The sequence below is a fragment of the Paroedura picta genome, chromosome 9 (genome assembly GCF_049243985.1).
Source record: "Paroedura picta isolate Pp20150507F chromosome 9, Ppicta_v3.0, whole genome shotgun sequence".
NCBI classification, from domain to species: domain Eukaryota; kingdom Metazoa; phylum Chordata; class Lepidosauria; order Squamata; family Gekkonidae; genus Paroedura; species Paroedura picta.
In genome coordinates, this window is record NC_135377.1 from 54075263 (window position 1) to 54099251 (window position 23989).

General features: G+C 41.6%; 1 protein-coding gene across 3 annotated transcripts in view; it reads right to left on the reverse strand.

The window, feature by feature from the left end:
* LOC143844966 (protein-glutamine gamma-glutamyltransferase 5-like) overlaps positions 1-15101 on the reverse strand; it is a 36290-nt gene extending 21189 nt beyond the window's left edge. Inside the window, exons 1-3 of one of the 3 annotated variants that reach the window (XM_077352858.1) lie at positions 14269-15101; positions 14042-14133; positions 1225-1917 (exon numbers count right to left, since the gene is read on the reverse strand). In XM_077352858.1, coding sequence (XP_077208973.1) covers positions 1225-1231 — 7 coding nt within the window. In that variant the 5' untranslated portion in view covers positions 1232-1917; positions 14042-14133; positions 14269-15101. Of the gene's footprint in view, positions 1-1224; positions 1918-14037; positions 14149-14268 lie in introns of those variants that run through there. The other 2 variants (XM_077352859.1, XM_077352860.1) reach the window with 2 other exon arrangements.
* Positions 15102-23989: the final 8888 nt, after the last annotated feature.

Genomic DNA, 23989 nt, shown 5'->3' on the forward strand with positions numbered 1-23989 from the left:
TTCAAGCTTATACATGATCTTGCTCTACCACGTGTACTTGTCAAGGACTCTTGAAAAGAAAATGAGTATCCCATGGTGTATACCTCTATACTTAATCAGGTACTGAGCTGCTTAACAAGCTTTGATATACTAATATTCTATGATGTCAGATTCACCATTCTTCCTGAACATACAAACAGAGTAGATTCTTGCTATGCATGTATTTGCACTTTAAAATAATGGCAGCAACAAAAAAAATGACACTTCTAAACTGCAGGCTAAATGTCAGACTTAAAGACAAATTTTCATATCTAATGTTCTCATTGGTCATGCTCTGCAAGTCATAAGCCAATTTCAGGTCTTAAAGTGGTTCCTTCTGCTTCATAATTCTACCAATTCAGTTTGCTTATTAACCATTGTTGGATAACCCCACTTTTAGCTTTCCCAAGGGTGATAGCTTTCATTCTGGTATGTCTCTGAGTTCTCATGCTTCCTGTAGCCCTCTGTCTCTCATTACCTTCTCCTGATTTCATTGTCATCATACCATTAATCACCCATCCACCCAAGCTCCTAAGGTTTCTTACATCTCAGATTTCTAACAGAAACTGAATCCATTGGAAATACTAAAGCATTTCTTATAGGAAACAGAATATATCAAAAAGCTCACCGCGACCAGTTGGTCTTCCTTGTTGCAAAATGTGTAATACAGAAAAGTTATGCTATGATGAATGCTAAACTTTAGGCTACATACAAAAATTGGGCTTGCATACTGCCACTGAACTTTGATAAAATAGCAGTTTTCTTTCTTTACTTTTAAGAGAGCACAGGCAAAAATCTAGTACGTTTTTGCCTCCACCTGTGCTCCACTTGCATGTTTGTAAATAAGGAAAATACTACAACAAATAATACAACATTGTATAAGACTGCAGTGTTCTGACCTCCAAGGGAACCAGTCCAGGTCAATATTAACCCCTGGAACTGCTCAGCACTCAGAGGCATCCCAAATAGTGTATCTAAATGAGATATTGTCATTGCCCACCTTCTTCTCACGTATCAAGTGCATCTGATCAGCCTAATTCTTAGTAGTAATTCTGTTCCTATGCCTCTGCCAAGTGTCTCTTGAGCATACAACTGCAGTGTTCATATTAACATTATAAATACAATGATGTGCCAGTATTGCAAGGCCAATGTGGAAAAGCAACACCTTAAGATCAGGTGTTCACATGAAACCTTCAAAGGACTTACCTTCCATTCTTTAACGACCAAGAAGCAAGTGAATTCTCACGGAGTTCAGTTGTTCTGCTGTAACATGGGCAATCTTCCGCAAGGTTTTGTTTGGTGTTGGAGTCAGCAAATTAAGTTACTCCGAATACCTTATATACTTCCAATAAAATGGCACAAGAGGATCACACAAGGAAAGTCAAAACAGTCCCAGTAAGGTTTTACTCAGGTATGTACTGACTCTCATAAAATATGCTATAAATGTACTTGAAAGTCCAGGAATTATTGCGTGCCTTCCTTGATGCTAAAGTCAAGGTAAACGACTAGCTTCTTTGCCAAAGAGGTTGTAGTTCCCCAAGTATTTTGTTCGTTTGAAGAATATGTTGGCAGCATTTATGAGAACAGCCCAACTAGCTCAGCTTAGTTCAAGTTTAACAGAGCCTGGCAACCATGCAGGATCAGCCACAGTCAGTACTTGGATGAGAGACCTTCAATGAAGAGAAGGGTTGCTACTATGTGGAGAAGAGCAATGGCAAAGTATTTCTCCTTCTCACTTGCCTGGAATGTCCCATGGGGTCACTTGCAACTTGACTATACATTCTTCAGACATCAGAAGAGGACAGGGTTCAATTTGTTATATATTTTTGCATCAAGCACTAGTTCAAAAATATTTAAAGTCTTCCTGAAACTGTTCAGCGATGTTTTACATCCCATTACCTGCTAGAAGCAAAAATTCACTTGATAAAATCAATCCCTTGATATTCCCTGACTTTATATGAAAGACCGAAGGCTCCGTTCCCCACAAATGAATATCAACAACATTCCATGTGAAAATGTATCTGAATTTTATACTTCTGGATACTCAGAAGAGCTCCTAATATTCAGAGTTCCATTGATTTCTATGGATAGCAGGCTAAACTGTTTTCAAGAGGAGGAAACTGAAATGCGTTCGTCTTACAACTTGGCCTATCTGGAGAAAGAAGCCTGGAAGCCTGTGGGGGATGTTTGTCTACACCTGTGAAATTCTGATGCAGGTATAGACACCAGACGGTCCTTTCTCACTGGACCTTTCTGACTGAAAGATCAGCCAGCTGAAATTCCCTGATCATTTGCACTGCCTGCTGTAATAGTTTTCTATATGTCCCTTTCTACATCTGATTCCCTTACTATCCCTTGGTGTATATTAAGAACAAAATAGATTAACTGGACTGCAGATGAATAGGGAAATTTTATATTAAGTTTAGGAGCCTTTGGGGGTATAGCAGACATAAAGATAAGATTTGTTAGACAGACATAGATACAGTCAGACAAGATTAATAGATATATACAATTTTCATGGGGGGATTGTATTCTGTTGTAGCAGAATCAGATAGTGTTGGTTTTGGCAAGACAATCTGCCAGCAGTATGAAATATGGGCACGGTAGAGGAAATGGGCACATGGGGAAGGCTGCAGGAATATTGCTGGGCTTCCCGGAGGTGCCCTCTGAGTAAAAGAGAACAGCATACTCCAGTCTACAGTGCAGGGTATGCCATGCTTCGGTGTGCTCCTCTAGCTGCTCCTTCGCTGCTTGCAACTGGAGTTGCCAATCGCCACCACCAGCACCACCATCCAGGTGGAGGTCGGGATCCAGGCAAGAAAGATGATCCAAGTGGCATCACTAGTGATATGGCAATGTCGCTTCTGGTGTGCACAGGAAGTGATATCATCACCCCATCCAGGCAATGATCTGGTATTTGGGCAAAAACTCCAACAGAAGCCATTTTTACCACAGTTTGCCCAGATACTAGATAATTGCTGCAATGTCATAGTGTGATGTCACACTTCCTCTGCAAGCTGGAAATGATGTCACCTGAGTTTTCCTTTTTCCTGGTACGTCCCCTCCATTCCCTGCCGGTTGCCAGGGGGAACCTGGCCAGCCTACTTGCAACTGCTCCCCAGGGACTGTGCTCACCTTGTCAACTAGGATGGACACAATGCGATTCCTACCCTTCCATCACTGCCTGTCTATCAGTCTGCCTGCAAGTGGCATCTGGGGCATTTGCGCATTCCCTAGCATCAGCTGTTCTTCATTCCACTGTGCCCTGTATAAAGCTGCTGTGAAAAAGTTGAGGGAAACCTAGTAAAAACTGGTTTGCCTTTTTAAAGTTTTTTTTTAAGGAAAATATTTTTCCTTATTGAGTTCTAGGTATTTGGAAGTTCTAGGCTTGCTAGATTCTAAATCTCAAATGAGTAGGGCCCTCAATTCAACTATCTGAATCCATGTTCTTTGGTGCTAGTTTACATCCCTAAAAAATAGGCTAGTTTTGACCTTTAAATTCAAATTGGTTTGAAACTAGTGCACCAGTAAAAGTAGTGTTGAGATTATTGCACTAGGATCTAAGGGACTTGGATTCCAGGATAAACCTGCAGCTTGCTGGATGACCCTGAGTCAGCATTTGTCAATCTAACCTACTTGGAAGGGTTGGATAAAATGGGGGAATAAAGGACATAATCCCAGAGGGGACCTTTTCAGAAGAAAGACATGATAAAAATGTACTAGACAGATAAATATTACCTGATCCCATATTAACCTGTCTGTCAGTTGCAAGCTGTTCTTCTCTCTACCCATCTACCTCCATCAAGCAGGAAGCTTTTCCAATTATTAAATGTCCTCCCAAGAGAGATCCATGAGGTATTCCTCTTCATCTCATTTAGGAAGCAAATGGGTTAATTGTATCTTTGATGGGTACATTGCTGATTTTCCCACCCCACATTATCCTGTTCATGCAGTTAATTTAAAACTTTCATCAGTATTCCCATAATCTCTCCTGAAAGCACAATATGTACAAAACTAGACATCAAAGCCCATCAAAGCTTGTCAGTCTATGGGCCAGGGTCCAATCATTGACCCCGGACTGAGCCCACCCCCATCCCCCTTAGGCTTTTATTTATACCGCGGAGCAGTATAAAGATAAGGATGTAAATTGGGGAAGGTGGACCAGAAAACCAGTACTATCCTTTGGAAATCAGATCGTAGATGTGTAGGTGTCAAGAGGGAAGGGCTGCGTATATGGATTGGCAGCTTTACTATCACCCAAGACCTCAGTTCCAATGTAGTTTCTTCAGCCCTCTCTATATGCAAGGAAGAGCCTCCAAACTATTAGTGTCAAGATCCAGAAAAGATTGTAATACATATGGGTCCAAGTATCCCTGATATCCTGTACCTTTGTGCTAGAATTTTAATTATAGCAAGCTACTCTGCAAGCCAATCTCATCTGAAAAACAGAGACTATAAAAATGAAGAAGAATATTGGCTCCTCCAAGCCAGCAAGTCTGGGCATTTTTCAGGAAAAACCTTTGATGTTACATTTTTATAACATAAAACAAGTAGAAGCTAATAATATAGTTATAGAGTAATGTTTACTTTCTGCTTTAAAAATGGCTGTTAAAACTCATATTAAAAAAATTGAGAGAAAGTGAGTAAAACTTTACCACTATAGGTGTATTTCCAGATTTCAGTTGTTGTTGTTGTTGTTAGGTGCGAAGTCATGTCCAACTCATCGTGACCCCATGGACAATGATCCTCCAGGCCTTCCTGTCCTCTACCATTCCCCAGAGTCCATTTAAGTTTGCACCTACTGCTTCAGTGACTCCATCCAGCTATCTCATTCTCTGTCGTCCCCTTCTTCTTTTGCCCTCAATCGCTCCAAGCATTGGGTTCTTCTCCAGGGAGTCCATAAAGTAGATGTATACTTTTCTTTATTGTGCATAGAACTAGGAGCAGTGTGCATATACCATGTATACTGTTCATACTCCACAATGTAAAGACAACAGAATATGGGCTTTTAAATGACTTTACTAAATTACTTTTATGAGCTTTTGAAAATTCAAAATATGAGCAGAATGTAACCATCCCTATCAAATCTAATATCCTTTGGAGAGAAAGGACAGCCATTAAAAATAAAGGCAAAAATGGAGGGTGGACTTGGAGGCATTGTACCCTTTTGAAGCCCCATTTCCAGACTTTGCTTTCACTGGGTTCTGTTGCTTGGCTGGTGATGTCTGCCCTTCTGAAGCCTGAGGCCTACTGCCAGCAACTGCAGCTCCTGTTGTTGTCCACAAAGCCAAATCCTAATGACACTGGAAAACCTAGTTTCCCTCAAAGTGTCACTCTCTACTTTCCTGTAAACCAGCGGTTCTTAACCGCCACCGCCTCTCAACCCTAACAGCAGGGGCAGCAGTGGCAGCAGCAGTATGCATGCTCATGTGCTAGCGTGCATGTACACATGCTGCTATTGCTCCCGCTGTAGGGGTCACGGAGCGGAGGCGGCCATAGCGGCTGCGGCATGGCACTGGCCTCCTCCGGCCCACCTCGGAGCTTACCAAGGCAGTGCTGAGGAGGCCAGCATCACAGGAGAGGCAGTGGCCAGAGCAGCGGTGGCAGTAGTGGCATGGCACTACCTCCTCCATGTTGCCTTGGTGTGCTCCAAGGCGGCACGGAGGAGGCCAACACCATGCTGCTGCAACCCCTTGGGAAAGGCCAAATGACCCCTCAGTGGGTCGTGAACCCCATATTACGTTCCACATCTTAATTATGCATTAAGGAGCTTATCTAAGTTGTAATTCTTCATGCACTGTTAGGAGGAGGGAATACATGCAACACTGCCAATCACGTTTTGTGGGGAAGGTGCTTTTAAATATCAGAAATGAATGATACATGCTCTTTCTCCTTGCACACAGGATTGTTCGCACAAATGGGTAACTTGCAAAGAGATTAAATGGGGGAGGCAAGTATTAATTTCTATGTGTAAGGAGGTAATCTTTTGAATAAATCCCTCAGTGAATGCAAGAGATCTCTCCAAATTAAAGCGGTTGACTGCAAACTTTAGCACCCTTTCTTAGAAGTAAACTTAGTTTGAAAACTATGGGATGTACTGCTTCCAAGTGAGTTGGTTTAAGTAAGTTTGATTACGTGAAGGATTTTTAGGACTTCACCCCCTACACACACACACTTCAAGTGGCAAGGTTGTTTCTGCCATCCCTGTAGGTAATCTCATTAAACACAACGTGCTATAAACTTTTCAGACATCAGAATCTTAATTTGCAATAATGAAACAGTTGGTCAATTGTGTATAAATAACTAGCAGTCATTATTTGCCTAAATCTCATTAACATTTAATCAAACAAAACATTTTACTACTTAAGAAAACAGTCCTTGTGTCTCTTCATTAAGTAAGAATGACTCTTTCTGAATAACAATGCTACCAGCCTATTGGGTGCAATTTATTTCTTAATAATTGCTGACAGAAATACTAATAATTCTGGTCACATAGACTCTTAGCAACAAGTTATTAATGTGTGCCGTTTTAGCAAGCTCCTGCCATCAGTGTTAATATTCACTTTTACAACATGACACTGGCTGTTCCCAGCCTCTGACATTGTGAGACAAAAAGTTGATTCTTTCCATGGTGTTAATAATAACGTTATAAAGTGCTGCAAAAATTTCACATCCATGTTGCTTTCAGTTTAGAAATTCTAGTTTCTCACGCGGATTCTCCCTGCTCAAGGTGAAAGTTTTCCCAAGAAACTTGCCAACCTCCAGGTAGAAATTGAGAAAATGACCTGTCAGTGATTGCAGCAACCAGAGAGTCGAAGAGAACTGACAGATGGGCTACGTGACAGGGTAAAGAAGAAACTGGGATGGCTGGGGAGGGGGGGGAGAGGTGGGCTTCTGGCTGTGGGTGATACAGTTATTAGTAATATAGAGAGCATGCTCTGTGTTCAGCATTTTGACCACATGGTGATTTGTCTGCCTGATGAAAAGGTTTCATACATCATGCACTGTCTAGATAGGTTGATAAAAAAGGAGAAAGTTGAAAGCCAGGACCTCAAAGGTAGCATTTCTGGAAGTGTTGCCATGTGTAGGCACAGATCAGGGGTCTCAATGCATGGGTGACAAAATGGTGGCAGGAAGAAGGATTTAGATTTGTTGGGCACTGGGGGACTTTCTGGAACAAGCTAAACCTGTACAAAAATGACAGGCTTCACTTGAACTAAAAGGGCAGGTTGCTGGCAATATCAGCAAAGTGTCAGTGCAGCTTTTAAACTGTCTTGGGGGGGGGAGAGAGAGAGAGCTGGAAGTCCTCCAATTTGGGGCAAGCAAGTCCAAAAGGATGATTGTGCAAACACCGAATAAAATTGATAGGAGTGAAGTAGAACTTGGGCATGAGGATATTATGACAACTGAGGCCATTTGTAGGGACTAAGTGGTTGAAAGAGGCAAGAGTTACTGGAGATGGAAACACATTACAGCGGTGCCATTGATTTGGAGGTACAAGTTCTCACCAAACCTGAAGTAGTTATGAGTGAGAACAAACATGCAGAGTTCAGTGTTTTTGGGAGATGGTCAGTGAACTGCAGTTTCCTCAGGAAGTCTGTGGTATCATGGACATAACTGGGGACATTAATAATGTATGGTCTGAGGATGGAGTCCATATATCCCAATACTACAGTGATGATTCCAATGCTTGAGATTGTGGGACATCCTAGGTTGTCATAGTCTCTACAAGCCATTAAAAAAAAACATCCCTGATAACAATACAGCAGATCTTGTCACTAACGAGGAGAAAAGCTGTTTTTATACTCTACTTTTCACTACCTAAAAGAGTCCCAATGCAATTTACAAACACCTTTCCCTTTCTCTCCCCACACAGAGAGGTAGGTGGGGCTGAGATATCACTAGCAGAACAGATGTATGGGAGCATTTCTACATCTCTACAAGAATTGTGACTAGTCCAATGTCACCTAACTGGCTGCATGTGGAGAAGTGGGGAATCAAACCCAGTTCTCCAGGCTGGAGTCTACCGTGATGGCACTAACACTGTTTCTTTGTTATCATTCAAAATTGCTTCAGGTTTGGTGAGAACTTATAATTCCAAATCAGGGGTTTCTTGATGGCCCAAAATGGTGCAAGTTTATATATATATGTATATATATTTTGTTAAACATTTATAGGGTGATATGACCATATATAGCCATGCCAACTTGCTGTCCCCTCCCAAAATTGCCAGTGATGGGCCTGGAGAGTGGGAAGGGGAGGGGACCCAGGTGTCAGGTGGGTCTGTACACCACTATGTTTCCCAACCATATTTTACCCAATTGCACCACTTCTGGGGCTTCCCATAGCCTGAAGAATGTTTCAGGGGGGTTTCACTGGTAAAAAAGTTGCAAAAGGCTGCTCCAAATCAATGACAAAGCAGTAAGTACCTGCCTGGCTACACAGTATGCCAACAGTTTATGCATTTTCTGAACTCCTACTGACTGGTATCTCTCTTCATTCATTGATGACATTTTTATTGTATGGACCCAAGACAAAGAAGCCCTTCAGAGATTTCACCACGGTTTCTACAACTTCCACCCCACCATCAATCTAACTATGAATTACTCTACAGCAGAAATAAATTTCCTAGACACCACAATATGGATACATTAGGGACACATACATACCACATTATACCAGAAACTGACAGATCGACAAACATATCTACATGCTATATCAAACAATCCATTATGTATAGCCAAGCCTTAGACTATTGTTACATCTGCTGCAACCCTTCAGACAGAGACACTCACTTAAAGGATCTGTAACAGGCATTATTTGCAACTAAAATATCCTCTCAGACAACTGAGAGCACGTGGAGAGAGCTACTGGGGAGAGTTGCTGCTGACCAGGTGAGGCTATTGTGCTGCCTGGGTGAGGTGATTGCTGGGTAATTGTTGGGAGGATTAAAAAGGGCTGCTCCTCGCCAGAGGCAGAGCTCAGACAACTGAGAGCACGTGGAGAGAGCTACTGGGGAGAGTTGCTGCTGACCAGGTGAGGCTATTGTTCTGCCTGGGTGAGGTGATTGCTGGGTAATTGTTGGGAGGCTTAAAAAGGGCTACTCCTCTCCAGAGGCGCGAGCCTTTGGCAAGAGACAAAGGGCTCTTGGCCTGTGGCTCTTAGCCTGGGGTTCTTGGCCGAACAATTAGAATCAGTAGATTATATCAGTAGATTATATTTCCCTAGTACTTGCACTGCCTAGACATTACAATGGACCTCCAGGACACTCATCCCATCATCTGCAGTGAGTGTGACATGATTGCCTTCCTCCCAGAAGACAAGATGGACTACAGCTGCCCCAAGTGTAAGCTGGTAAAACTTTTGGAGGAAAAGATTAGGGGATTAGAAAACAAAATTATTACTCTGACCCAAAGTAAGAAAGGGGAGGAGTTCGTAGTCCAGAGCTCTGCAACATGCAATAAAGAGAATAAAGAGAATACAACCAGTCCTGAAGAGGACAAGGAGATTGACCACAATAGGGAGCCTCTGCAGGCAGTTCGGAAAAAGACTGAACGGCGAAGGGCGAGACAGTTCTCGGGGCCTTTGGAGCTCCAGAGTAGATTTCAGGCCCTTGCAGAGGAGGTGCAAGGGTCAACAAGGGAAGAGGTCCCAAAACAAACTCTAAGACAAAGGGAAGAGGCCACGGGGACAGAAGGAAATGGAGTTGAGAAGAAAAAAAAAAGGAGAGTACTGGTAATTGGAGACTCCCTGCTAAGAGGAATGGATCGCCACGTGGCTGGGCCCGACCCCCTAACCCGAGAGGTGTGTTGCTTGCCAGGGGCGAAAATTAAAGATGTTTCAGAAAGGCTGCCCAAACTCCTCAAATCTACGGATCGCTACCCATTTGTGATGGTCCATGTGGGAACGAATGACATGTCCCTGAATACCATCGCTCCTATTAAAAAAGACTATCAAGATCTGGGGAGGAAGCTCAAGCAAATGGGGGCACAAGTGGTATTCTCTTCAATCTTGCCTGTCAAGGGAAGAGGAATGCGTCGAGAGAGGAAGATAATGGAGGTGAATCACTGGCTGCGTAGTTGGTGCCGGCAGGAGAGATTTGGTTTCTGGGACCATGGGATAGGCTTTCTTGAGGAAGGCCTACTAGCACCTGATGGACTGCACTTATCAAAACTGGGGAAGAATGTGTTTGGCAGGAACCTGGGGAGATTCATCAGGAGAGCTTTAAACTAAAGCCACTAGGGGAAGGAGACGATCAACATAGGGAGTGTATGGAAGGAAAACTATCGGAGGCAGCCCAACCGGCAAGGCCAGCTCATAGGGAACCAAAAGTAAAAGGATTCAGATGTCTTTATACTAACGCCCGAAGCATGGGCAATAAAAAGGAAGAGCTGGAACTTCTCATGCTGATGGAAAGGTATGATCTAGTAGGCATCACAGAAACTTGGTGGAATGATTCCCATGACTGGAATGTAATGGTGGATGGATATGAACTGTTCAGAAAAAACAGAATAGATCGAAGAGGTGGAGGAGTGGCACTGTATGTGAGGAAAGGGCTTACCTGTCAGGAAATTCTAGTGAAGGAGAGCATATCTACAGTGGAAAGCATCTGGGTGAAAATAAGCGAGGGGAAAACAAACAGTGTGGTGGTTGGTGTCTGCTACCGACCGCCTGACCAACGAGAGGATGTGGATGCTGCACTTTGTGAGCAGCTTGAGAAAATATCCAAACGGCAGGACCTTGTCATCATGGGTGACTTCAATTTCCCAGATGTGTGCTGGGAAACAAACTCTGCGAAGCGTCCTCAGTCATGCAAGTTTCTGACCTGCCTGGCTGACAATTTCATTTATCAAATGGTAGATGAACCCACAAGAGGTTCAGCCATACTGGACTTAATACTGACCAACAGGCAAGAGTTGGTGGATGAGGTGAAGGAGGTGGGGACCCTAGGGGGAAGTGACCATGTCCTCATAGAATTCCTTTTGAGATGGGGAGCCAAGGAAGCTTGTAGCCAGACGCGGATGTTGGATTTTCGTAGGGCAAACTTTAATAAACTCAGAGACATGATGAGTGTCATACCATGGACGAGAATGCTGGAAGGGAAGGGAGCATGTGAAGGGTGGGCGCTACTCAAACAAGAGCTATTGCATGCTCAATCAATGACTATTCCAGAAAGACTAAAACACTGCAGGAGCTCTAAGAAGCCTATTTGGATGAACAGAGAACTTCAAGAGGAACTAAGAAAGAAAAGGAAAATGTTCAGGAAATGGAGGGAAGGACAGAGCTCTAAAGAAGAGTACCTACAGGTTACTAGGCACTGTAGATCAATCATCAGAAAGGCCAAAGCTGAGAGTGAGCTAAGATTGGCCAGGGAAGCCCATTGTAACAAGAAAAGATTTTTCAGTTACGTGAGGAGCAAACGTAAAGTAAAGGAGGCAATAGGCCCGCTGTTGGGTGCGGATGGACAAACTCTAACGAAAGATGCAGAGAAAGCAGAAAGGCTTAGTGCCTATTTTACATCTGTTTTTTCCCACAGGTCTAAGTGTTTAGGCACATCTAGAGATGGCTGTAGCCAAAGGATAGTGTCTGGGTGGCAGGTTAACATGGATAGAGAGGTTGTCGAGAGGCATTTAGCTGCACTGGATGAGTTCAAATCCCCTGGTCCAGATGAAATGCACCCGAGAGTACTCAAAGAACTTTCCAGAGAACTTGCACAGCCCTTGTCCATCATCTTCGGAACCTCTTTAAGGACTGGAGATGTCCCGGAGGACTGGAAAAGAGCAAACGTTATTCCGATCTTCAAAAAAGGGAGGAAGGATGACCCGGGAAACTACAGACCAGTGAGTCTGACCTCTGTTGTGGGGAAGATAATGGAGCAGATATTAAAGGGAGCGATCTGCAAACATCTGGAGGACAATTTGGTGATCCAAGGAAGTCAGCATGGATTTGTCTCCAACAGGTCCTGCCAGACCAACCTAGTTTCCTTTTTTGACCAAGTAACAGGTTTGCTGGATCGGGGAAATTTGGTTGATGTCATTTACTTGGATTTTAGTAAAGCTTTTGACAAGGTTCCCCATGATGTTCTGATGGATAAGTTGAAGGACTGCAATCTGGATTTTCAGATCGTTAGGTGGATAGGGAATTGGTTAGAGAACCGCATTCAAAGAGTTGTTGTCAATGGTGTTTCATCAGACTGGAGAGAGGTGAGTAGCGGGGTACCTCAGGGTTCGGTGCTCGGCCCGGTACTTTTTAACATATTTATTAATGATCTAGATGAGGGGGTGGAGGGACTACTCATCAAGTTTGCAGATGACACCAAATTGGGAGGACTGGCAAATACTCCGGAAGATAGAGACAGAGTTCAACGAGATCTGAACACAATGGAAAAATGGGCAAATGAGAACAAGATGCAATTTAATAAAGATAAGTGTAAAGTTCTGCATCTGGGTCAGAAAAATGAAAAGCATGCCTACTGGATGGGGGATACGCTTCTAGGTAGCACTGTGTGTGAACGAGACCTTGGGGTACTTGTGGATTGTAAACTAAACATGAGCAGGCAGTGTGATGCAGCGGTAAAAAAGGCAAATGCCATTTTGGGCTGTATCAACAGAGGCATCACATCAAAATCACAAGATGTCATAGTCCCATTGTATACGGCACTGGTCAGACCACACCTGGAGTACTGTGTGCAGTTCTGGAGGCCTCACTTCAAGAAGGACATCGATAAAATTGAAAGGGTACAGAGGAGAGCGACGAAGATGATCTGGGGCCAAGGGACCAAGCCCTATGAAGATAGGTTGAGGGACTTGGGAATGTTCAGCCTGGAGAAAAGGAGGTTGAGAGGGGACATGATAGCCCTCTTTAAGTATTTGAAAGGTTGTCACTTGGAGGAGGGCAGGATGCTGTTTCTGCTGGCTGCAGAGGAAAGGACACGCAGTAATGGGTTTAAACTTCAAGTACAACGATATAGGCTAGATATCAGGAAAAAGTTTTTCTCAGTCAGAGTCGTTCAGCAGTGGAATAGGCTGCCTAAGGAGGTGGTGAGTGCCCCCTCACTGGAAGTCTTCAAGCAAAGGTTGGATACACACTTTTCTTGGATGCTTTAGGATGCTTAGGGCTAATCCTGCGTTGAGCAGGGGGTTGGACTAGATGGCCTGTATGGCCCCTTCCAACTCTATGATTCTATGATTCTATGATTCTAAGTATCTGATCACCCAAAAGTATAAAAGTATAAAAATATGAGGCCTGTGGTTCTCATCAATTTCTTACTCATGATGCCGTTTCTTATTATAGACTCCAAAATAGCAGTGAAACTAGCTGTGGTAATTTCAGAAGCATCAGTATTTAAAAGCTTCCAGGCAATTATAATTTGAACATTCTATCTGGGAGAAGAAAAAAGAGGAGGGAGAAAAAAGCAAAGAAAGAGTAGGTTGGCAAAACTTCAAAAGGAAAAGGAAAGCATTTTAACATTGAGGAGGACTGCACTGGGAAATCATCAAAGTCAGCTCGAAACATCATGACACAGCACATCAGACCACCAAAAATGAAACAGCCTGAGGATTTACACGATCCCATCCAAATTTAGCAGAAGATACAACTAGGTCAATGAGTCCCTTAGTGATGGATCCCAGGTCTGATGAACTGGTAACATAGCCATCCCGATCATGCCAAATCCTAAATCATGGAAATGGGTGCCAATGCCTAAATAGCAGAAACTGTGAAGCATGTTTAATTTGAATGTCAAATGGTATAAGGGGGCGACAAAAATATTAGTTACTAAAATGTTAAAAGATCCTAGGCCAGCAAATACCCTTTTTAAAGCTGAATCCCTTGTTCAAGCCATAAGAATTCTTTGTTCATCAATAAGATGCTATAAGAATAACCATCTAACTCAGTGGTTCCCAAACCTTTTCAGGCTTCCATCCCCTTGGCTTCTAGGCCACATCCCTAGTGCTTCTCTCTCACATAAACATATGCCTCTTTCCTGGTGTACTGCATATTGAAAACACATTACATTACCTACACTTCTTTTGTTGTTGTGCAGTGGCCATATTTTAATCTGGAAACAATATGTTCTTTGTTAACGTCATTCGTAAAAGCCTCTTTGAGTCCTCACTGGGGAGAAAAGAGAGAGAGAGAAAGAGAGAGAGAGAGAGAGAGAGAGAGAGAGAGAGAGAGAAGCATGTGATGCAATGGGAAATTGCGTAACCAGAAACCAGTAGGAAAGACTTTTCCAGATTCCCAGCCTACCTTTTGAAGCTGTTGTTTTCTTCAGGAAGCCAAGCAGGGTTGGTCCTGGTCAGCACTAGGATGGAAGACCAACCAAGGAAGTCCAGGGTTGCTACTGCAGAGAGGCAGGCAAAGGCAAGACATCTTACAATGTATCGTGCTAGGAAAATGCAGCCAGAACAGGAAGAGTCAGACCATTGCCCTCCTACTGGCTCAAAATTCCTAACTGCACCACTATTTCCCCCAAATTTATCACTGTCCCCTTACTGTCCCAAAATTCTTCACCACTCTCCTGGATCCTTTCACCATCCCAAGGGGAGCAGAATGGTCCTAACACCGGCAATTAATGGGATCTGGAAATCTCAGGAAATCCAGTTACATGACCATGACTCCGTTTTTAGAACAGAAATTGCATGAGCTTCCAGATATCTGGACTATTTCTTCTACATGACTGAATTGTTCCTATAATAAAAGTAGCCACTGTAAATAATGAGTCCTACCAACTCTTAGGGTCATTCCGCTCCCAGAAAATAAAGTGAAAGGCTTACCTCTTGCAAACGCCTTGTTTTTTCAATTTTTTTCAAATGACGTCGTCAGCATCCAGCATCCCAGCAGCAAACTGGCAGCTACGTCCTCCATTTTAAAGCGCTAGTTGGGGAATCCACAAAACTGCAACACCCCAACTACGTAGCACAAGTGGGAAGAGAGTAACCAGCAACCACAAGCAAAATAAGTGTGCGTAACCAAAGGAGCCAAAGAAGCCAAAGGAGCGTGAACTCCATCTTCAGTGCCTGCCCTTGAACGTGCCTCCGTCTCCCTCCTCCTGGGAATGGGCCTTTTTTTAGTAGCAAACTGCCTGGAGCAACAAATATGCATTGCTTCATCCAGGCAGAGCAAAAAAAAAATTCTCAACAGTTGATGCACAAAGCATGCCTCTCAGACACCCCACCCCCTCCCCCCCCAAAAGGAAAAAGAAATACTTTTCTGCCTCTTCAAGGCTGGTGGGTGGCATTAAAATAAGCACTATGCATCTATGATTAGATGCATAGATCTCCTTCTCCCCCACTATCAGTGTTTGTTGCTCTCTGCCTTCCATCCAGTCTGACAATGATGAGAGGGAACAGCATTGACACCCCATCCTGCAATTGAGAGCTCAGCTGCACACAAGTTTTCTCTCCTTGCCCCCCTTCTCCATGCACCACTCAGCCCTCCCACCCTTGCAAACGCAGCTTGGCTAATAAGGGAGCTCCTTGGGAATGTCCGGCTGCAAGAGGAGTTGGCCAGGAAGCAAGAGCTGCTGCAGGAGGGATTACTTCCAGCAGAAAATGTCTGAGGGGACCAGGAGAGAAGTTGTGGGCCTCCCTCTTTTCTCACCTTTGAAAGTCTAAGGAGGAGGATTAGCTATATGGCAGCAGCTGTGGGATGGGGCAGCCGTGCAATGTCTATGCATCTATCATGAATCTATGATTAAGCATAACAACGGAGAAATTTCACTCACAAAAAAATTGCTTGCATCATGGTCCCTTTAAATCAGGGGAAAAGGTGATTGGCTTCCTGGCATGATTGACAGGTGGAGGGAGAGACGCATGTATGGTGTGTTCCTCGCTTAGCCATTTCAGGCAGCTATGCAGAGTGCCAGGAAGCACCAAAAAAGCAGCAAAAGAAAGTGGGACAGCAAGTAAGTGAGAAATGGTGGGGGCGCAATTTTTTATAGCATCACACAATTTCGCTGACATGACACTATTTTTTAGATGTGTGGAAAGGCCATCAATTTTATTTCCATGTTATTCAGTTCTTTCTCTATCATTTCTTTTGCTTTTTCAAAAAGACTTCAGACTATGTTTTAAGGGCCAACATACATTTGGTTATCATCCCAAGTTAAATTGATGCAGTGTTTCCCTAATTTTATCTTCCAATATGACACAGCATATTGAGTTTTATTTGCCTGTATAACTAATGCTCAGTAAGACATTGGCTTATTGAATTACCAAACTCATTTTTCCCTGCATGATAGTGGAATATATAAAAATAAATGGCATTTCACTGCAATATATTGAATTTTATGTGGTGTCACTGATAAGAATTAAAGGAAGCCCCAGAAGAAAGCCTCAGAGATTTGATAAAAGTCATCATCCTTTTTTAGTCTTTAATCTCTCCCTGTTTCAAAAATGGCTTCATCTATCATTTTAGAGTATAGGACTAAATGTATTTAACTGAGTTCTCATAGGTAATAGTTTGCCATTTTTTATGATGGTAAAACATAGCTGGTTGTTTTTTTTTTTTGAGGGGGGGTTTAAGGAAGGAGATGACTGTTGTACTACTCACTATGAGTAGTTTTAAAACCATGCATAACAAAATATGATTAAACCAGGATTTGCATGATGGGATTATCTGCTTTTTCTAATAAAGTTCAAATAACACTGCCGGTGTATGTGTGTGTGTGTGTGTCTAGGAATAGACTTACTGCAGGCTTCAAGAAAATCCATCTTGGAGCTGAAATAAAAAAGTAGAAACAATCATAAGGCAACATTACTTATTTATATTTTACTTTCATTTCAGAAGGAACTGGAGAATCTTTTCTTGTTTCACCTTTGAAATGAAAAGTTTAGAGAAGGTCACTGTTATTCCCATTTCATAAATGGGGAAATGAGTGTAAGAGAGGGCTGTGACCCAATGAGGGGGATATAGAGTATGTCTTCTTGTTTTGACTTGCAGTGGGAAACTACTTCGGGAAGAACAAGCCTGCATTGTATCTAGATTGTTTGTGATCTTGCAGTGTACATAGCCTTGGATACATGATTAGAAATTTAGTTCTTAGAGAATGAGGCTTTGGGCTTCTTAACTTGACAGTTAGCCATGACAGTTGAAGCTGTGTTGACCTACCACTGTGATAAGATAATCAGACATGCATCAATGGAATGCTACACCTGCATGGGTTTTCGGTGTGTCACATCCAGTATTGTTTCACATATCAATATTTTTGTGTGGTTGTTGGGTATGTGCTATCTTAATATTGTAGGAGAGAGAGCTCATAGATGGCCTCTTTACACAGCTTCAAAGGGGTCCTTAGATTCATCAGGGCAATGCTTAGTTAATCATTTCACTTGAGAGTTTTGTTTCCCAAGAGGTGCTGTGAGAACTCTCTCACTTGCTGAAAATAAGACCCTGTGCACTTCAAGGCCCCCAACTGCAATGATTAAATAGGATCAGATGGTAACTTCATTCGCTGACTAAATACAAAGTGCTCTTTGCTGTATTGATTTAAAACACAGAACTTTTTTATTAATATCCTAGGACTTTGATAAAGTATCATTTGGTATCACTTAATTAAGACTGCATAATAGCTTTTGAATCCTTCAAGTGGTGCTTCTGCTAATGACCACAGTTTGTACATAACCAAATCAAATGAGGACAAGAGCCGAAGATCAGAAAATATAATTATAGTAAAAAATAACAGAGAGCTAAAGTGATATGATTCCCCATTGGGGAACAATAGACTAGTCAACAAAATCAATTGTACAATGAAATCTTTTTAAGGGAAGGAAAGAAAGAAAATGACAGCACCACTGAGATCTTAATGTTCATATACTTCTTAAGAAGGTTGATGCTTCTAGAACTAGAGCATTGTGCAATAACCACAGGAGAGAATCAGAATTGTGATACTGTTATTAGGCAGTATTTGGGGTTGGGACAATACTAACCAGATTGAAACATCAGACTGAGAATTAAGCTCAGAGACACAACATTCCTGTTAGTTGAACAGTTGGCCAACCAAGGATGTTAACCCTCATGTATAGCCCTATTTAAAGTATTGGCCATGGGCTTGCTATAATGATTATCATTAACAAATTAAGCCTGACTGGAGCATAAACTTTTAAAGAAATATATCTGTTATTCTTTCTTGCTTGACATCTCCACAAATAGTATTTTTATATGTATATGTATATGCATATGTATGTATGTATATGCGTATATTTATATAAATTGAAGAAAGTAGGGGAAAACACTAGGCCACTCAGGTATGAACTAAATCATATCCCTGACGAATATACAGTAGAAGTGACAAATAGATTTAAGGAATTAGATCTGATAGACCGAGTGCCTGAAGAACTATGGACGGAGGTTCGCAACATTGTACAAGAGGTAGCAACTAAAACCATCCTAAAGAAAAAGAAATGCAAGAAAGCAAAATGGCTGTCTGAGAAAGCTTTACAAATAGCTGAGGAGAGAAGGGAAGTGAAAGGCAAGGGAGAAAGAGAAAGATACACCCAACTGAACGCTGAATTCCAGAGAATAGCTAGAAGAGATAAGAATACCTTCTTAAATGAACAGTGCAAACAAATAGAAGAAAACAATAGAATGGGGAGGACCAGAGATCTTTTCAAGAAAATGGGAGATATGAAGAGAACATTTCATGCAAAGATGGGTATAATAAAGGACCAAAATGGTAGGGACCTCACAGAAGCAGAAGAGATTTAAAAAAAGGTGGCAAAATTATACAAAGGAGCTATACAAGAGCGAGCTTAACACTCCTGATAACCACAATGGGGTAGTTACTGACCTGGAGCCAGACATCCTGGAATGTGAAGTCAAATAGGCCTTAGGAAGTGTAAGCAACAATAAAGCTAGTGGTGGTGACAGCATTCCAGTTGAACTATTCAAAATCTTAAAAGACAATGCCATAAAAGTGCTACACTCAATATGCCAGCAAATTTGGAAAACTCAACAGTGGCCACAGGATTGGAAAAGATCAGTTTGCATTCCAATCCCAAAGAAGAGCAATGCCAAAGAATGTTCAAACTACCGTACCATTGCACTCATTTCTCATGCTAGTAAAGTTATGCTTAAAATCCTACAAACTAGGCTCCAGCAATACAGGCAGGATTTCGAAGAGGCAGAGGAACTAGAGATCAAATTGCCAACATACGCTGGATCATGGAGAAAGCTAGAGAGTTCCAGAAAAACATCTACTTCTGCTTCATTGACTATGCTAAAGTCTTTGTGTGGAGCACAACAAATTATGGCAAGTCCTTAAAGAGATGGGAATACCAGAACATCTTATCTGTATCTTGAGAAACCTATATGCAGGTCAAGAAGCAACAGTGAGAACCGGGCATGGAATCACAGAGTGGTTCAAAATAAAGAAAGGAGTTTGGCAAGGCTGTATACTTCATCTTGCCTATTTAACTTGTATGCGGAGCACATCATGAGAAAGGCGGGGTTAGATGAGTCAAAAATTGGGATCAGGATTGCAGGGAGAAATATCAACAACCTCAGATATGCAGATGATACCACTCTAATGGCAGAAAGCAAAGAGGAACTGAAGAGCCTGTTGATGCAGGTGAAGGAGGAGAGTGCAAAAGTTGGCTTGAAACTCAACATCAAGAAAACGAAGATCATGGCATCTGGTCCTCTCAATTCCTGGCAAATAGATGGGGAAGAAATGGAGGTAGTGACAGGTTTTATTTTCCTGGGTTCCAAGATCACTGCAGATGGGGACTGCAGCAAAGAATTTAAAAGACGCTTGCTCCTGGGGAGGAAAGCTATGGCAAATCTAGACAGCATCCTAAAGAGCAGAGACGTCACCCTGCCAATAAAAGTACGTCTAGTCAAGGCTATGGTATTCCCAATTGCAATGTATGGCTGTGAAAGTTGGACCATAAGGAAGGCCGAGTGTCAAAGAATTGAGGCTTTTGAACTCTGGTGCTGGAGAAGACTCTTGCGAGTCCCTTGGACTGCAAGGCGAACAAACCAGTCAGTCCTAGAGGAGATCAGCCTGGACTGCTCCTTAGAAGGCCAGATCCTGAAGATGAAACTCAAATACTTTGCCCACCTCATGAACTCCCTGGAGAAGAACCCAATGCTGGGAGCGATTGAGGGCAAAATAAGAAGGGGACGACAGAGAATGAGGTGGCTGGATTGAGTCACTGAAGCAGTAGGTGCAAACTTAAATGGATTCCGGGGAATGGCAGAGGACAGGAAGGCCTGGAGGATCATTGTCCATGGGGTCGCGATAGGTCGGACACAACTTCGCAACTAACAACAACAAATATATATATATATATATATATATATATATATATATATATATATATATATATATATATATATATATATATATATATATATATATATATATATATATATAAATATATATTTATAGGCCCTTTAGACAATAGTGATACAAAGAGAAGGCAACAAAACATAGGTGATAGGGCACATGTGATATACCATTGATAAGTAGTTAAATAATACAATATGGTAGAGGTACAAGGCAACTTGAGGTACCAAATTTCAGGCACCCAGGTCATTTGAGGGCTGAGGGTGCCCCACAGAAGGATAGCAGCAGCACACCTGTTCTAGTCAAACATTTTTTCTGTGTTCTTCTGTCTGGGGAAAACTGTTTTTCTGAGAGCCTGTGAGGGCCCCAGTATCCCTTGGAGAGGGAAACAAGACTTGTTTGTTCACAGTTGCTATACTTGTCAGTGCTGCCGAAAATATCCTAAATCTGAAGGGATACTTTAGACCAGACTTTCTCAACCAGGGTTTGATGAATCCCTGGAGATTCTTGATGATTCTGGAAGGTTTTCCTGAATGGGTGAAAGTTAATGAATTTATATATTTAAAAAAATTGTTAAACATTTATTGGGTGATATGACCACTTATGGTCATGTTGACCTACCCCCCTTCCTCCCGAAATGGTCAGTGATGGTCTGGAAGGGGTGGGAAGGGGAGGGGCCCTGGGTAGGCATGTTCACAGCTATGCTTCCCAACCATACTCTGCATAATTGCACCACTTCTGGGGTTTCTCAAAGCCTGAAGAAAGTTTCAAAGGCTTCTCAATGGTAAAAAATTTGAGGAAGGCTGGTGTACACAGTGGAGAAATAATCACCCAATGGGGATACTTCTCTCTGTCTGAAGATACACAAACTGAATGTTATCTTCAGCAATAGACCAAAAAGCGTCATGATCTGAATTCAGATTTTTAAATACTATTCATATCTTATGCTTCAGTGCTTTTCATTTATACTGTAATATTGTGCTTACAATATCAAAAGGTTAGATATTTTTACAAGCTATATAGGTTCCGACCCTTAGGAGGTTTTGTTGAGAATGCATTTTTTATCTTTTCTATTTATTTTTCACTTTTCAATATATAAAATGCTTTTATTGAAGTTGAGCTGTTCTTCGGGTGACAAAAGATTGTTTTGATTTTCATTAACCACTAAAGGCACTTTACTCCATTTTGTATGCCCATTGTCAAAAAAATATTGTCAAACTGTCAGATCATCTGCAATGGAAACATTTGAGCCTGCAATAAAAGTTTTATTTATTGTGGCATAAGCTTTCAATTCTAATCGTTTCATCAAATGTGTGAAGTAGACAGAGAAAGTAGTGAAAATGTATTCATTAGATTGGTGTGTGGTAGATGCAATACATTAAGATTACAACTGATCTGCAAGCTACAGAGATCAGTTTCCCTGGAGCAAATGGCAACTTTGAAGGGTAAACTCTGGCATAATACCCTGCTGAAGTTCCTTCTTTCTTCAATCTGAACCCTCCCTACATTCCATTCCCCAATATCCAAGAATGTCACAACTCAGAGTTGGCAACTCTGCCATTAATGTTAGTCAATCACATTGACAAAAGCATATCTATCACATACATACAAACCCTAGCAGGCTACTTTTCAGTGAGTCCAACATGCCGTCAGAAATATCTATTAGAACAAATGTAGTACACAACTATTATTTATCCTTGTGAAGAGGCACATTGCCAGATCTAGAAACTTCAGTTTTACATCTTCAGGAGTTCTCTACACCGTAGCATCTTTTGCTGATGGACAAGTCAGCTGGGTGACTTTGGGCCAGTCACTCTACCACAGCCTAACCTATCCCACGGGGATATTTCACAAATAAAATGGAGAAGAGAAAAATATTATAAGCTGTTTTGGAGCTCACTGAATAGAAAAGTAGAGCAGAAGTATCTAAATAAATAAATAATTGTTACCTATCTTAAAGAGCTGCAATATTTAGGTATTATTTTGATAGTATAGGATTCAATAAGAATATGGCCCAAGGATTATTTGATTCTTCAGTCAGATGATGGGTGTATTTTTAAAGAAAATAAATAGTTGGGACTAGTCCTAAAATGATGTGGCTTAGGAGTTAGCCTTAATTTCTGGACAGTTTAAAAGACAAATATAGATGGAACTTGTTCTTTGGCTGCTTTTCCCCAAACCACCTAGGACACTAGTGTAAAACATAGAAACCGTTGGCCAGTGTATGAATTATGATGCTCTCCACTCTAGGTAATGTGATGGAGGAATAGAGACTGGAGAAATCGTGGGGGGGGGGGGTTTGAAGTAGTCATCATTACCCTCCATCCCCCAATGCCCTTGTTTGGGTAGGGGAGAGTGGTATTTTCTGCTGTGTTGTGTATTTTTATAGTCTTTTAGCGGCGGTTTTAACAGGGGATTTTAAGAATACTGTTACCCGCCACAAGCCTGTAGGGAGTGGCATGAAATAAAATCGAATAATGATGATGATGATGATGATGATGATGATGATGATGATGATGATGATGATGATGATGATAATAATAATAATAATAAACAGAACACATGAGCAGAAGCAGAACTAGAAGAATCATCCTAGAGGAGATAAGTTAAATCTCCAGGGCTTCTGTGAACCTTTGAGAATGAGATATGGATTAAAGGGTGGTAATGTTTGGGGGAAATATGTGAGCTTTCCTGGTTATAGCAAGCCTTTGGATGTTCATCCATAGGGTAATACATTTTTGCAATTTGGATTTCTGGTCTTAGATTATTGCTGTTGGTCTTGAGTTGGTTTATTGGGTCTGAGTATTTGATTGGTTTGGACATCACTAAGGAGAAATGGTAAAGTTTTATTGTGGTGTGATTATTGTACAAGAGATTGCGGTTTTATTGTTTTGTAAATGGATTCATGGTTTTGCAAAGGCCAGATAGAATTTTGACATAAATACATGCACAACCACACACACACTTCATAGAACCACATTTTCTTGTTTCTGCTGTAGCCGAATGAATCTCCCTTTTGATCACGCAGGTCCCACAACCCTCAGAAATGGCAAATGGGAAAGAGAAATCAGCAGAAATGGGCAACAATGTCTTCTTTTTTTCAGGACACGCTGTTCAGCTAGAAAAAATGCAAGGCTGGATACACCCCTTTGTTCTGTTCAATTTCTTTTTTTTTTCATTTTAACTGGCTGTTCTTTATAACTGCATTTCACCCTGGTCATATTTGCACATATGTTTATCTATCTGCATCACAGAAGTGTAGTACAGAGTTCTGATATTTTATTTTTGAACTGCAACAGACGCTAGTAATTTACAGCATTTATCACTGCACTGTGAAAAGGAACTAAAAGGTGTGTCAGTTTAGGGGTTTTGCATAGTAGAATGACTAATGCTCCCATAAGTATGCAAGCATTCTTAATTTATCTTGCTTTTGATAGGTTGTCAAGGGAAATATTTTCAAAGGTCAACAGAAAACAGAATGCTGAAATTATTTTAGCGTTACCAAGATTGCATTGAGACTAATCTATGAGAAGGCTATTTATAGATGTAAATATTTAAGTCTGAAGGCTGCTGTTTAACATAAATCAGCACTTATAAACTTCTTCTAAAAAGTAGGTATAATCAACTCACTCCATTCTAAGTAAGAAGGAAATGCTGTGCAGGACATTTAAGAAAAATGCT